The sequence below is a fragment of the Petaurus breviceps genome, unplaced genomic scaffold (genome assembly GCF_028583685.1).
Source record: "Petaurus breviceps papuanus isolate PSGF00001 unplaced genomic scaffold, PetGlider_PUasm1.0 186, whole genome shotgun sequence".
NCBI classification, from domain to species: Eukaryota; Metazoa; Chordata; class Mammalia; order Diprotodontia; family Petauridae; genus Petaurus; species Petaurus breviceps.
In genome coordinates, this window is record NW_027185798.1 from 13,384,942 (window position 1) to 13,400,593 (window position 15,652).

Consider the following 15,652-nt stretch of genomic DNA (forward strand, 5'->3'; position numbering starts at 1 on the left):
CTTTCTTTCTTTCTTTCTTTCTTTCTTTCTTTCTTTCTTTCTTTCTTTCTTTCTTTCTTTCTTTCTTTCTTTCTTCCTTCCTTCCTTCCTTCCTTTCTTTCTTCCACACTTCCACCCTTCCTTCCTTCCTTCCTTCCTTCCTTCCTTCCTTCCTTCCTTCCTTCCTTCCTTCCTTCTTTCCTTCCTCCTTTCCTTCTTTCCTTTCTTCCTTTTTTCCTTTCTTCCTTTCTCCCCAATGCCTGTGCTTAACATATATTAGGCCCTTATCAACATTTTGTGAACTAGACTAAAATATTTTTAAGAACCCCAAGTATATAATATATTGTAGAATTATTTCTATGTAAAACGGTTAAAACAAGAGCTTTCCTGCTTGAAAGAAAGTAGTGTCTACATTAGAAATGTACTAAGAAAGTCTACTCTGATTTGTTGTGTCAAGTACCTTTCTATGCCCATCACTTGCCTTTCTCAGGTATTGGTATACCACCCATTGCATAAGGAGGCAACACTTTTCATCTCCATGGCTTTGAGGAGACATTGCAGATCTCTTTACTGGTCCACAGTGACCGAGAAGGACTTGGGAAGGATCTATTTCTGTATATGCTTCAGTCCTTTCAAACCATGTCTACAGATTCAGTCAACCAAGTGCCCTTCATTAAGGCATTTAATCAATCATTTAAAAGGTACCTACTATGTGCCTGGTACTGTTAGGAATGAACAATACAAACATAAAAGGGAAATAGATCCTGCCCTCGAGGGGCCTATAGTTTCCTTAGTCTCTCAACTCTGATTTCTATGGAAAGATCTGGATTACTTTGGGAGCTGTTTAGAAAGACTCCCCCCCCCTGCCCAAACTGTGTTACCTATGGTCTTGCAGAAGCCAGAACTCACCCTACATACACTGGAATTTCTCAATTTTTGTTTGTTGTGGAACCCTTTGGCAGACTAGTGAAGCTTACAGACCCCTTATCAGGGGAAAAAAATTAAAATACATAAATCACATAGGATTACAAAGGAAACCAATAATATTGAAATCATTATCAAAATATTTTTTAGATGGACTCAAGGTTAAGACACTTGTACATCTGCTTATAGCTGGGAATAGCATCCCTTGGAAGCAAGTGTTGGCAAGCACCCCAAGGTCATCCAGCCAGTCAGAGAGGGCAGTCAAACAGCTGCATGGAGCTCAAGAAGCTGGAGCCAACTTGGCCTCCATCTTGGATTGCAGTCCATGAGGAGATCCCAAGAGATCACTGCAGTTATAGGGGCATTTTGGGGATACTCTTGGAATTCGGGGAACCTGTTGGCAGTTGGATATACTAAAAAACATCAACCTCTTTCACCAGATTTTTAAGAGAGCAAGGATTGTTTTTGTTTTTATTCATATCTCTAGTATTTAGTACAGTGTCTGGAATATAGTAAGTGCTTAATAAATGCTTGTTGACTTGACTTATTGACTGGCAGCCCTAATTTCCAGCAAAGGTCCTGTCACAAAGTCGGTACTTGATAAATAGATGATGATGATGATGATGATGATGATGATGATGATGATGATGATGATGATATAATGACAACCCATGCTGAATGTGTAAGAAAACAGTGAAGCAATTTAGAGATAAGAGGGCGTGACCCTTCTCAACTCAATCTCAGATTCCCCCTGTGGACTGTTCTTTACCCTTTAACGGGCCCATAGGCAAGTTTGGTTTGTTTGTTTTTGTTGAGGGGTAAGATCGGAAGTCTGCCTGTTTTTATTATCATTAGTCCTCTTTGGGTTCCTGGGATCTGAGTTCTTTCCTACCCTTGGCCTTGGCCCTGACAAGTAGAACCCCTATTGTCGTAATTCTACTGAGACACAGTAGGAAATATTCCCATGCCCATTTATCACATTCAACAAAGCTAATGTCTTACCTTTTGGTTCAACATTTGAAAAATCTTTGCTCTGCCTTAAAGTTCTGATTTTCAAAAGAAAACATGTACTCCCCACCTCTTTGACACCTTTTAGAGCAGATGTGAATTCTGAGAAATGTTTGGTTTCCTTTGAGGAGCTCAGCAGAGAACTGAAGCCACTGCAATCATAGAGATGTGGGATGTAGGTACGTGGAGGGCTGCTTTCCTCCATCACATGAAAGGGAGAAGCAGCACCCACGGGAGAGGACTGTCAGGGAAACAGCTCTCAAAGCAGAAATGCTTTTATTTATTAGACGCTCTCAAAGCAGAACTGCTTTTATTTATTAGATGTTCTCAAAGCAGAAATGCTTTTATTTATTAGAAGAGGCTTAAAATCAAAAGGCTGTTCATAAAGCGAACAGAGAACTAAGTTCTGCCTTCCCACAGCCAAGTCTAGTCCGATGTTCTTAGCCGTGGTGACCATCTTACACGTCAGTGCCTTCTGTGGGTCAATGGAATTGGGATCTGTGTACCAGGATGGCCATTTGTGTATTACTGGGTTGTGTGTAAGTGCGTAGTAGCATGCCAATGAAGGCCAGAGTTTCTTCGACAGAATTAAAGTGAAGTTGTAAATGAGAGGAGCAGGTTCTCAGAGCACACAGATGGAAGGAAATAGAAAGCTGGGCCTTGTGGGGAAAGCCTTGAGCCCACAGCAGTCTGTCATTCTCGCTGGCTAATACCTCTCACTTATCTGAGAGACCAAGTCATTAAGTGTCCTTGTGTTGCCCTTTGAGCTTAAGGGCTTATCATCCGTGGAACTTGGGGTCTCCCGGAAGAAGCACAAATCCTGTCTTTATTCTTGCGATCAGGGGACTTAGAAGGTTGATTCTAGACCAGTCTTAGGAGCAGAGACATAGATGTAGAAACCAAATCATCAAGCACCAACATCTGGGACTGGGGATTGGGGAGGGCGGGAAGCAGAGTCCAGTGGCTTCCCAAACTTGACCTTGCTAGTTAAATTGATGAATTTGTTGTCCTTTCTCTGTCCCATCAATTCCTGGTAATCTGACGGAGGATAAAACTCCTTCTGTTGGTAATGACACATCTTTGGATTTTGTGACTGAGAGAGTGGCATCGTTTCACCTGCCTTTTTCAAAAACAGGCCCAGAGAACCGGAAGAAAGTTTGTTGGCAGTTAACTCCTGGCCAAAGAGGAACTGTTGGGCATAGTCTGTGCATTAATCTGAGAGCAGCAAAAAGTAGGAAAACGGGAGAGAAGGAAAAAAAAGGATGCTGGGGTCAGGGGTGAGGCAGCTCGTCTGGATTCCCTGTCCACCATATCTGGGTTGTTTTCTTTCATCTCCTGGGCCTCTTGGAATCTCTGTTTGTTGTTATTCCCTCCCACCCCAAGACAACTCAGGGGTCACTAGGTTCATGAACCCCAGCTCAATAAAATTACTTTGTGTTGACATTACATGTTTTTGGCATTTATTTCGGGAACGATTATCATCTACCTCTACCCATAGAATGCACACTGCTTAAGGGCATTTATATTTTCATATTCTTAGTGGCCAGCACAGCACCTCTTACAAAGTTGGCATTTAATCCGTAGTTTGTTGAAATAGGACAATGAAAAGTCAAGGAAAACTGTGAAGAGTCCCAATGAGACTCCCTCTCAGACACGGGTATTTTACTTAGGGTTCACAGACCCCCCAAGAAGTCTAAGGATAGATTTCAGGGGGGTCTGTGAAGTTGGATGGGCAAAATAGACCTCATTATTTTCACTGGGCTCTAACTGAAAATGAGTATTTACTTCAATTATTTGAAAACATAATCCTGAGAGGTCCACAGGCCTCATCAGACTGCCAAAGGGGTCCATGATGCAAAAATGATTAAGAATGTGAATATTATGACAATGGCAAGGGAAGGGAGGAAAGTAGTGAAGCCTGTGCAGAGATTCAAGCTCATATGACCATCTAGCTAGTCAGAAGGACCCTCAGAGGCCCTCCAGTCCAACCCCTTCATCTTATAAATGAGGGAACTGTGGCAGTGCATGATGATTTGCCCAAGTTTGTACAGTATGAAAAGGTTGAGTGGGGATTCAAACCCAGGTTCTCTGACTGCCATTTGAAGCTCTTTCTGTTCTAGAACCTGTCCAAGGTCTTAGACCTAGTCAACAAAAGAGGAAGTATGAGAACCAAGATCTGTTGATATGTTAAGAATGTCTTGAAGTCTCCTCATTCTATAGAATGTGCCCCCTGCTCTCAGACCTAGTTCAGACTTCTCTTTTTTACCTCCCCCATAAAACACCCAAACCTGATGATTAGATGCATTTTCATTGGGAAAGCTTGTCCCAAGCAATTAGCATGAAAGTGATGGGAGTAATGATGGGAGGTCAGAAAGGACCAGAAGAAATATCCCAATTTAGAGAGGGTGTGTGCCTTGGTGGATATAAAGATGGCCTCAGGGTCAGAAAGGACTGGGTTCAAGTGTTTCCTCCAGGACTGGGTGACCTTGGACAAGTCGTTTGAATGTTCCACGCTCCCAGTTAGCTTTCTAAGACTGTAAGATGCAGAAGATGCTGATCTTCCCTGTTAGAGAGAATTTCCTTACCAGGGACTCCAATATCATTGAAATGATAAGCCTGGACAAACAGATACAAAATGAGAATAGAATTCATCCTTCCCAGAAGATCAAGCTGTGAAGATATCAGAGGGCCCCAAATCTGGTCCAACCCCTTTTTTTTCCTGTCTGAGGTTCATATGAGTGAAATGATTTGACTAAGGTCACACAGGTTATCAATATCAGAGATTGAATTTGAACCCATGACCTCTGACTGCAGATAGAATGCCCTTTCCGATGTGGCAAGTCCACAGGGAAGGACATGACTTAACAGTCACTCATTTCATCCTAAGAACCATCCAGGATCAGTGTTGATGTCTTTCACCAAATGGATAGGTGACCCTCCATAAGAAGTAAAGTGTCTGCTTGCCCTCTCTGAGAAGAGGCTGTGTCATCCAGGGATGGAGGAGAGGTAATGAAGAGCATGTCCTGCAGAGGTTCTGCTTGTCTGGTGTGTTAGCCAGGGACCTTTGGAGCAGTGGCCCCAAGCAGGCAGAAGGACTTAGGGGCTTGGTCTCTCATGGACCCTCCTGTGGCAGACTGGACACCTCTCAGGGCTGGGTCCCACCATATCACAGAAACTCACATTTACAGAAAGCCTTGTGATCACAAAGCATGACATCTGATCCTTACACCACCCTTGTGGGCTCTGTTCCCATTTTACAGATGAGATAACTGAGCATAACTCAGTTTTAACGCTCTATCCAACAGTATCACAAGCAGAGATGGAACTCAGGTTTCTCTGACTCCCAACTCCCAGCTTTATCTAAGCTATTTCCTTACCTGATCTATAATCTCAGGATAAAGTAAAGAAGTTATCAAAGATGCAGGTTAGAGGTGATGTCCTGACTTTTGGACTCGCTAAATCCTTATTAGGACTCATCCTGGAATTATTAGCGGGGCAGAGATTAGGTGTGATAGGATTCCTCCTGGACTTTCCAGTGAGGGTGGCACAAATCCGAAATCAAACTCTGACCTGATTTTCCTATGGTTTTGTCTCTTGCAGAGGAGCTGAAGGCGCCTTTGGAGGAGTATGTCCATAAACGGTATCCGGGGCTGGTGAAGGTGGTACGGAACCAGAAGAGAGAAGGCCTCATCCGGGCACGGATCGAAGGATGGAAGGTGGCCTCTGGGCAGATCACTGGTTTCTTTGATGCCCACGTGGAGTTTACTGCTGGCTGGTAGGTGCCACCTGGCTCTGTTTGTCTACCCTGCGCAGTATCAGGGAGATACAGATTTCAAAGGGGAATGAGACTGATAACGGGGCTAATTCTGGGGGAAATGGGGAAGTGGGTAAATTTTGGTTTGGGTGACTTCATTTGTTCTCTTGTCCCTCCTCCCCAGCCCCACTCCCCTTCTCTTCCAACTTAAGACTGTTGGAACAATTTCCCTTTGACAGAGGTGCCCAAACTCTCAGAAATGAGTGGTGATTCCCTATTAGCTCTCCAGTAAAGTTTAGGCTTCTGTGTCTGACACTGAAGGCTCTTTTCAGTCTGGTGCCCCTGTGTTTAATTACAACCTTTTCTCCTATTATTCCTTCCTTGTACACTAAATCTATCCAAAATGAACCAGCTGCTATTTGGCCTCTGACCTGCCTGGCAGTTCCTGAGCTCCTTTGCTCACTCACTGCTTTGAAGAACCTGTCACCTCCGCCAGGAAGCCTTCCCTGATCTTTCCTGTCAGGCACCATCTTCCCTTGCAGACCCCATGCAGAATTTTGTTTACACCTTCCTGATGCACTTATGATTCAGTATTGTGTATTTTATCCAGGGATGGGTGGGAGCTGCTTGTTAAATGTTAAACTCCAAGTGCCTAGTATACAGTGGGTGCTTAATAAATGCTTATCAATTGATTGATTACATGTTCACCTTTAACCCTTAGAAATGGGTTAAAAGTACAGCTCCCTCCTTAGCTTCCTTTAAGTCTCAACTAAAACCCCACCTTGTATCAGAAGCCCCCAACCCGTCTTAATTCTAGTGCCTTCCCTCTGCTAATTATTTCCTATTTATCCTGGATGTAGCTTGATTTGTTTGCATATTGTCTCTCCCATCAGATTGTAAGCTCCTGGGGGGGGAGGGGTATGGGACTGTCTTTTGCCACTTCTTATACCCACAGTGAACAGTGTCTGGTACAGAGTAAGTGTGTAATAAATGTTTATTTATTGATTATTTGGCTGTTTGTTCAGACTTAAGAAAGTGATGGAAAAGGTGCATTATTAAATGTGAATTAAACTTGAAATTGTGCCATGCATATATGTATGTGCATGTATTTTTTGAAAGCTTGTTGTTAATCACTTAGCAACAAGCCACTCACCATATCATAATTTCAGTGTTCGATGGCACTTCTGAGACCATTTAGGGCAGCCCATATGGAAGTGAGAATTTGACATGAGACCTTTTCTAATCCTCCTTCCCCTTTTATTGGACATCTCCATTGGACACACTTTGTGGCTACGCACCCACATACAATTGGATGGAGTACCCCTTGAGGGCAGGTACAGTTTTTCTCTTTACATCATCAGCATCTAGTACAGCTGTCAGGTCCCATAGGATCCTAAAGACATAAGTCTGTAGCTGGGAAGGACCCCAAGGGCCATCCAGTCTTACCCACACACAATTGAGGGCCAAGGACGCAGGGCAGATTTAGGATTGAGAAAGGCCATCAGAGGCCACTGAGATCAAAATCCCCAGTTTACAAATGACTCAACTGAGACCCAGACCTGGTCCGAGATCATCCTGATTGGCAGCATCCCAGGCATAATCAGAACCTAGTCCTCGGCCATCAGTCAGTGTCTCCTCCCGCCCTCACCCCCACACTATACTGTTTTTCATAGTTATTTACTAAACATTTGCTGAATGATCAAATGGTGGATTGAACGAATCCCTCTGCTGAGAGCTGATGAACTGGACCACGTTTGAAGGTCTCTATTGAGCAGGGCCTCATGGACATAAAGCCCCAGTATATAGCACTGTGCTCAAACATAGCTTCCATTTGGGTGTGTGACAAATGAGGTTCCCTATGTATACCTCTCATTCGTACATGGAAAACCGATTGAGCGTGCAACATTCCACAAGCATTTGTTAAATGCCTATTAGGTGCCGACCAATGGGCCAGGCTGTGTGATCCCCTTACTGGGCTTATGAGCTTCATCAAAGCTGAGGCCATGTTCTGTCTTGACCTTGTGTCCAGAGGGCGCTTAATGGAATTAATGAATGGGTAAATGAGAAAGAATGAACAAATATTGTTGCTTCCTTTAAAGAGGCAAAGGATGAAACAGGTACTTTGGTGCCTGAAAATTAAAGGTGACAAATTATAGGCAAAAGATACAGCTCTAAGTTATCTCCATCTAGTTCTTTCCACAGCCTGAGTGGGTGCCATTATCTTTCTCATACCTGAGAGCCATGTTTCCTTCAAGATTCTGGAAAGTGACCCCTTCCTAGAGCCCTCCATGGAAATAGTACATGGGATCATAGGCCAGAGCTAGGACAGACTTTACATGTTTGGAAACATTTTACTCATGAGGAAGCCAAGGTCCTTCAAAGTGAAGTGACCTACCCAACATCACACAGAGACAGGATCTGGTCCTGCTTTTTCTGACTACAATCAGTGCTCATTCCAACAAACCTCCAGCATTCTCCTTTACTTGTACATTTTTTTCACAAAGAGCCTGATTCTTGTTGGGGCTTTGGAAGAATGAAAGACATTGATGATAAGGCAGGCGTCTCTCTGCCTTTTGCTTTATGACATTTAATTCTCTCCAGCATCGTTAATCAATGAAATTAAATCTTTTTAGAAAGTCAATTTAGGTTGATCAATTAGCTACAATGCAGTGTAAGAGAATATATAATACAGTGAAATTCATATTAAAAACATTCCATCACAGGCAGGATTGACTTGTTTTCAGAATGGGAATCAAGTACCTGCAGGAAATTAGACCTAATCTATCACTGGCAGGAGAGAAATCTTTTGAAAACACTGGGTGTAAGGCAGATCATTCTCCAAAATGGGAATTTTGGGCAACCTAGCTCACTTCTGAAGTGGCTGCTGAGGCTTCCAGCTTTCAGAGGGTGTGCAATAAGGACCCTAGTGTAGTACAGGGGACATCCAAGGAGCATGGTATAGTGTTGAAGAAAAAAGACTGACTCTGGAGTCAGAAAATGTGGGTTCCAATCCAGACTCTAATTCTTATGACCTGTGTGACCTTCAGCAAGTGAATGATCTTTTGTTTGCTATTCTGTAAAATGAGGGGGTTGAATTATACAACCTCTGGAGGGAAGAAGGCAGGGCAACTGGGGTTAGGTGATTTGCCCAAGGTCACACAGCTAGTTTTGTGTTAAGTGTCTGAGGACAGGTTTGAACTCAGGTCCTCCAGACTCCAGGGCTGATGCTGTATTCACTGCGCCACCTAGCCGCCCCCATCCCCTGAGATTCTTTCCAGCTCTGAATCTGCAATCCAGTGATCCCAAATTCTTTTCTCTCTGGGCCTCAGTTTCCTCATTTTTGAATGACAACAAAATATATATGAGGTAGTTAGGGAGGGAGGCCTTTAAAGGAGGTCCCTTCCAGACATGAACCTGTAATCCTAAATCTTTTCATCCCCCTGGGTCTTAGTTCCCCCATCTGTAAATTGAGGCGTTTGGTTAGATGGTCTCTGAGGACCCTTGTTCTTCTATATAAATGACCACAGCAACAACCATTCCTACCTCTGATACCCAGAAGATACTTCTAATCCTTGCCTTATCACCTAAACCTATCATTTCTCTGAGGCCAGGGACCACTTTATTCTTCAGACCCTCAGGGCCTAGCAAAGTGCCTTGCACACAGTATCTGATTAAAAAAAAACTGCTTGTTGATTAATTGAATGCTAGAATCTGTCCCATTCATGGGCTGGGATGTCTCAGGTGAGCTAACCTGGCTACCTTGCCTGTTCTCCTGTTTCTCAGGGCTGAACCTGTCCTGTCCAGAATCCAGGAAAACCGGAAGAGGGTGATCCTCCCCTCCATCGACAACATCAAACAAGACAACTTTGAAGTGCAGCGGTATGAGAACTCAGCCCATGGTTACAGCTGGGAGCTCTGGTGCATGTACATAAGCCCCCCCAAGGACTGGTGGGACGCTGGCGACCCTTCTCTTCCCATCAGGTCAGTGGCAAGAGAGGCCAATGATAGAGCTGTGATACAGCCAGATGCAGTGGGAGGTTAGAGGAGAGGAAGTGAGCCCATGGGATACACTACGTAATCTCATTATTTAAAGTCTTGGAAGCCTGACTGTTTTTCCCCCATGATGAGTTGGGGATAGGCATTTTGTTCTTTTAACCTGTGTCTTCAGACATTGACCTTAATGGCACCATGGACAAACAGTTCTAAAGTGACAGTGAGACTGGACCCAGCTTTATTTTTGCCCCTAGAAATGATGAGATTTGTTCAGGAGTTCCTAGAGTAAGCTGGCTAGCAGCAGATAATTTCCTTCTTTAAATCTTGACCAGGTAAGAGTTGTTGGGAAGGAGATTTATTTTCCTCTCCTGATTCTTGAATGATGGAAATGTTTGTGTTCTAGTAAAACTTCCAATATATAGGCTTCCCTGTGGTTTTCTGTAAATATTACTTGGAGGCCATAGGCAAGCCTAGAAATTTTCTGTGCTCCTCCCACGAGGAAGTAGACACAGAATAAATCTATCTTGTTTTTCATCTGGTTTTAGGAAAGGGAGAAGAACTGAGCGTGGTTGGGTAACAGGGCATTTATGTGGGCCAAAGACCAGGGCTTGCTTCCTGGGAGTTTTGAGGGTCTTTCTTGCCCTGAGTTTAAAAAAAATCACCATCAATAAGCAGGAGAGTGTTGAGAGGAGGGTGACCAATATGGCTAAAGGCCTTGAGCTCATGCCTTCCTGGGACAGTTTGAAGGAATGGTGGATATTTAGTCTAGACGAGAGAAGGCTCAAGGACAAGGGGCATAGTAGGTATCTTCAAGTGTCTGAAAGGTCATCATAAAAAAAGGAGCTTGAGTTACTCTGCTTGGGCCCTCCAAGGATGGCACTAGGAGCAGTGATCAAAAGTTAGAATGGGGCAAGTCTGAGCATGATGGAAGGAAAGCTCATAATGATTTGAGCTTTTCCAAGATGGACTTGTCTTTGGGCAGAGGCTAGATGGGCAATTGGTAAATATAACGGAGAAGGACTCCTTTTACAGAAAAGAGTTGGACGAGGGGGGCTTGGAAATCTCTTGCAACTCTGAAAGAACCTAGGGGGTCTTCATTTGCGAATAGTACCCCAAGAAGCATCAGACTTGAAAATCTTTGATCCTATCTCTGAACAGTGAGGACAGTGACTCTTCTTTCTCTGAAAGGGCCACAAAATTCTTTTGGGTAGCAGAATTAGGTGGGAACAGTGCCAGCTTTAAGCAAAATGCCAAAGAGAAGGCAAGTCCTTTTTTACCTCCTTCTATCACCTTTAGTGGGTTTTCTTTTTCTCCAGATGGGCTCTTTCCCACCCTGGGCAATGAGTCTATGAACTGTTATTTTGGGGTAATTCTCTCAGCTGTGCTGTCACCTTAACATTAGAAAGATCAGGCACATTATGTCAAGTGATGCAAGGAATTTTGAAATAATTTTTAGTAATTTTGCTGTAATTTCTGCTATCTGTGCAAATGCACTTCAAGTATAAATAATACATGCAGATATTATCATTTTACTCTGAAATAAAAAAAATTTCCTTCTGCTATCTCTAGTATGTGCAAATGTATAAATCTATTAATACATCTTGGTCCTTTGTGATGGTCTTAAACACAATAGTAGCTTTAGTGGGCAAAACCTTCATTATTAGGTAAGACATTATTGTTATTACAGAGCCTTCTTTTTCACTTTTTATTATTTATTTTCCATTTGGTAGGCTCTTATTGAATGTTGGTTGATTCATAATATTATTTTCCTGGTTGTGTTTACATCACTTTACATCAGTTCATATAAGTCTTCTGGTGTTTCTCTGAATAATTCATATTCATTGTTTCATATAGCGCAATAATATCCCATGATGTTAGTCTGATAGGCATTATGTTATAGTGTACAGAGTGGCTTCAGAACAAGGTCACGTTCTGTCTCCCACATCTCATGATTGGGGGGACCCTGGACAAGTCACTGAATTTCTCGGGACCCCAGATTACAGGTGGCAGTGAAGATGACAACTTGCATTGATGGAGGAAATTTCTTTCCCTGGTTCTCTATACCAATGAAGTCACAGGTTTTTTCTCTATCCCTATTCCTACATTCATCTACCACAGTACGCATTCCTCCACTGTTAGTTCTTTGCTTCTGCAGAGCTCTGTGAATAATCTTGGTGTAAATTTTGGGTCTATATTGGACCTTTATCTCTAACATGGACCTCCTTGGGGTTTGGGTCTCGTAATGAGACCTCTGGATAGAAGGTATGAACATTCTAGTCACTTTCTGAATCTTGCTTCCAAAGTCATTGGACCAATTCTTATCTGAGTGGGTGACATTTTTAAAGAACACAAGCAGATAGAAAATTTCTGCTTGCTCATTCTTATCTCTATAGTAATATACACAGAAAAGAGAAGAGAAAAAAGTGGATGGAAGTAAAGTACAGACTTATTTAAGACTGAAAAAGAAGACTGGGGAAGGGAAATATTACAGGCTTATTTTTACAGCTATGGGAGTGGCTGATTTATAGAAACCTGATGTGGATTGAAGTCCTGGGGTGATGATGGAGAGAGGCAGGTGTCAGTGACCACATGAGAGAGATAGGTCAGACTGAAACATTGCTGGAGGCCTGAAAATTATTTGCAATGGCCAATATTTTCCTGTATAATTCAGTTGCCTACAAATTGAATAATGAATTATAACATTATCAGATGACTAATATGCTCTTTGGAAAGACCTAAGAAAATAACTTGTCTTTATGTGAGTAATTAGTGTTATTTATTTTTTGCGAGACACAAAAATAAATAAAGCAAGGGTGGCTGCCATTGCAATTCGTCATTATTAGGTCGATAATGCCGAGGATTTACCGTTCAGTTGGTGTGGGAAGGTCTCCCCTGGAATCAGAGTGAAACAATCTACATCTTGGCAGATTAGCCTGAGAATGGCCTGAGGTTCTCAGAGTGAACCTAAAGGCCTGTAAATCTCAGACATTGTCTTCTAGACTTGGAGGGGAAGCCTAGTACAGCAGAAAGAAGACAAGACTTTGGAGTTAGAGGGTTTAAATCTTGCCTCTGCTGCTCGCCTGTGTGACCAAGAACAGGTCACCCCCTCTTTGGGCATGTTTCCTCAATGATCAAATGAAGGGGTTGGAGCTCCTTTCTACCTCTGACTCCATGACACAATGACTCCTAGCCCAGTACTCTATACATTCTACCATGCTGGTTCTCATTTAACTCATGAAATCAACTTAGAAGAGATTGGAGTATGGAATAGTGAAAGGAGGGATGGGACTTGGAGGCAAGGTAGAGGTGGGTCTAAATCCTGCCTTTGCCACTTACCATATGTGTGACCCAGGGAAAGTCATCTTTGAGCCTCATTTTCCTTCTCTGCAAAATGGGGATCACAATACCTGGGGTACTTTTTTTACCCAGGTGGGAGGCCGAGCTGAGCTGGTCTATATAGGGCACTCTGTAAACCTCAGAGTGCTGCGTCATGATACTGCTATTAATGAGTATGTCCTGTGATAATAGCGAATGTGTGTATCTCATCGGAGGGAAGGATTGTGTGTATTATTTCTCCCTGTAGTTATTGGATGAATGACATGTTTGATTGTCTCAGATAAGGCAGCATGCTTTTCCCCTTCAGAGATGTACGGATGTCTTGTTAGTAATGACAGCACCATTTTATCCTTGGGATGAAGGGGAAACCTTCCCATAATCACTATAGCATAAGGACAGATGACCTCCCTTGAGATTTTTGACATCTTTTGCCTGATCACATGGGACAGGGAGGTTTTTCTGGAGATGGATGGTTTTTTAGGTATGTTTCCTTCACATTTCCTTTGCTGGTTTTTCTTCCTGTTTATCCCCATCTCCCTTGTCAAGGTTCAGTCAGTCCTTGGGTATTGAGGGCTTAACAATCGCTGCTGGTCCAACACGTTTGACTCAGTTCTTCCTTGGATGCCTCAGGAGAGTTAGCCTGACTCCTTGAAGATTAGAAGTCGGGGTCACATATCTGTCTGTCCGTTACACGGCAATGTCAAATGGCTTGACATCAGAAACGTATTTGATTTTATCTGTGGAAATGATATAAAAGAATGAGACCTCGCCATCTGACTTGCAGCTGAAACATTCCTAATTTTTTTTCTCCTATTAGAATATGAGATTCCCTGAGAGCAGGGACCGTCTCACTTTTCTATTTGTATGTCTGGTACTTAGCATGTAATAAGCACTTCATAAATTTTTTTTCATTCATTTATTCATTCATTATAGGAGCCTGGAATGAAAGCTGGAAGGGGCCTCAGGGGTCAGTTAGCTCAACCCTTTTAGTTTTGTTCTTGCTGTTCAATCATTTCAGTCCTGTGTAACTCTGTGACCACATTTGGAGTTTTCTTGGCAGAGACACTGGTGTGGCTTGTCACTTCCTTTTCCAGCTCATTTTACAGATGAAGAAATGAAGGCACATAGGATTATGTGACTTACCCAGGGTCACACAGCTAGTAAGTGTCTGGAGCCAGATTTGGACTCAGGAAGGTGAGTTTTCCTGACTCCAACTGTGGTGCTCTGCGCACTACGGTGCTCCTTAACTATCCCAATCTTATTTTACAGATGAGGAAACTGAGCCCTAGACAGATTAAAGTGATTTGTCTAAAATCATAGAAGCAGGATTTGAAACCAGCTACTCCAAAAACAATTCTCATCGTCTGTCTGGATCCTGGGCCAAGGGGATGAATGTACTAGCAGGTCCCAACCAAAATGGGAAGGATGTGAGCACTGGTCTGGTCAGCTGAGGACTGGGGCGGCTCAATTTAGTGAGAATAATGTTGAATTTGAAGTCAGAGGACCTAGGTTCAAATCCTGCCTCTGCCCCCATATGACCTGCATGATCTTTGCTAAATCTCAGTTTTCTCACCTGTAAAATGAAGTGATTGGTCTAGGTGCTTTTGAGGGAAACTTCCAGTTGTTATTCTGTTGTAGTACCCCTTCTGGGGCTCCATCTCCACCTTCTTCCTACATGAGTAAAGGCTAAGTCCCCCACCTTTACACTCTAATCCTAAAGGGGTTGCAATCTGCACCTATGAAGGGAGTATTTAAACTTAGGGAATCATAGATCCAGATATTGTTAGTGAATTTTTTCTGTATCTCATGTCCTATTGAGGTAGCAAACTCCTGGAGGGGAAGACTTCCATTCCATATGAGATTTCACCAGGACACTCTGGATCACAAAGTTCAAGCTAGAAGGGTCCTCAGACACCCTCTGGTTCAATTTGCTGAAGTAGAAACTGAGGACCACAGAGATGAGTTGACTTGTCTAAGGTCACTATGGTAGCAGAAGAGTTAAGACTTAAACCCAGGTTCTTTGACTCCACAGCCTGGGCTCTTTCCACTGTATCTCATTTTAAAGAGACGAGATTCACATCTTCACCTCCCCCATAGTGGAAGATGCAGAGAAAATGCTTAATAAGCATATTAACCAATAGAGGTTTCCAGTCATGGCTGAGAAGAGCACACCTCTCATTTGGTTCCTTTTGTTTCTCCCTGCTGTCTGTGGTACCATTTTCATCTTCCCCCAGGTAGTAGCAAGTAGTGGTCATGAGTGGATGGATGGCATGCTTTGGTATAAAGTTGGCTTCTCCATTGGCTACATTGAAGGATCATCTGGGCTCTGTTGGTCATTATTTGGGCTTTGACGGCTCAATGAGTGAAAATAGCAGTTGTTTCTGTTCTGGCCAGAAACTCTGAGGACCTTCTTCTCCCAGACTGATTTTATTTTGTGGGTGAAAGAGGCCATTTTTTGCCTCATTTCTTACCTAGCCTTAATCACTGAATGGCTGTTGTCTCAGACAAACTGAAACCTTGGAAAGACCTTAGCTTAAAAAGACCAAGGTCTCCCACTGCATCCAGGGTCATCTCCAGCCATCCTGATTTATATCTCACCACTGAACCCAGATGGCTCTGGAGGAGAGAGTGAGGTTGTATTATCTTGAACCCCTTCAG

At 43.0% G+C, this 15,652-nt stretch overlaps 1 protein-coding gene across 1 annotated transcript in view; it reads left to right on the forward strand.

Moving 5' to 3' along the window:
- The window catches only part of GALNT17 (polypeptide N-acetylgalactosaminyltransferase 17), a 429,974-nt gene that overhangs the window by 212,666 nt on the left and 201,656 nt on the right, over positions 1-15,652 (forward strand). Inside the window, exons 4-5 of the mRNA XM_069089547.1 lie at positions 5,512-5,686; positions 9,449-9,646. Coding sequence (XP_068945648.1) covers positions 5,512-5,686; positions 9,449-9,646 — 373 coding nt within the window. The remainder of the gene's footprint in view (positions 1-5,511; positions 5,687-9,448; positions 9,647-15,652) is intronic.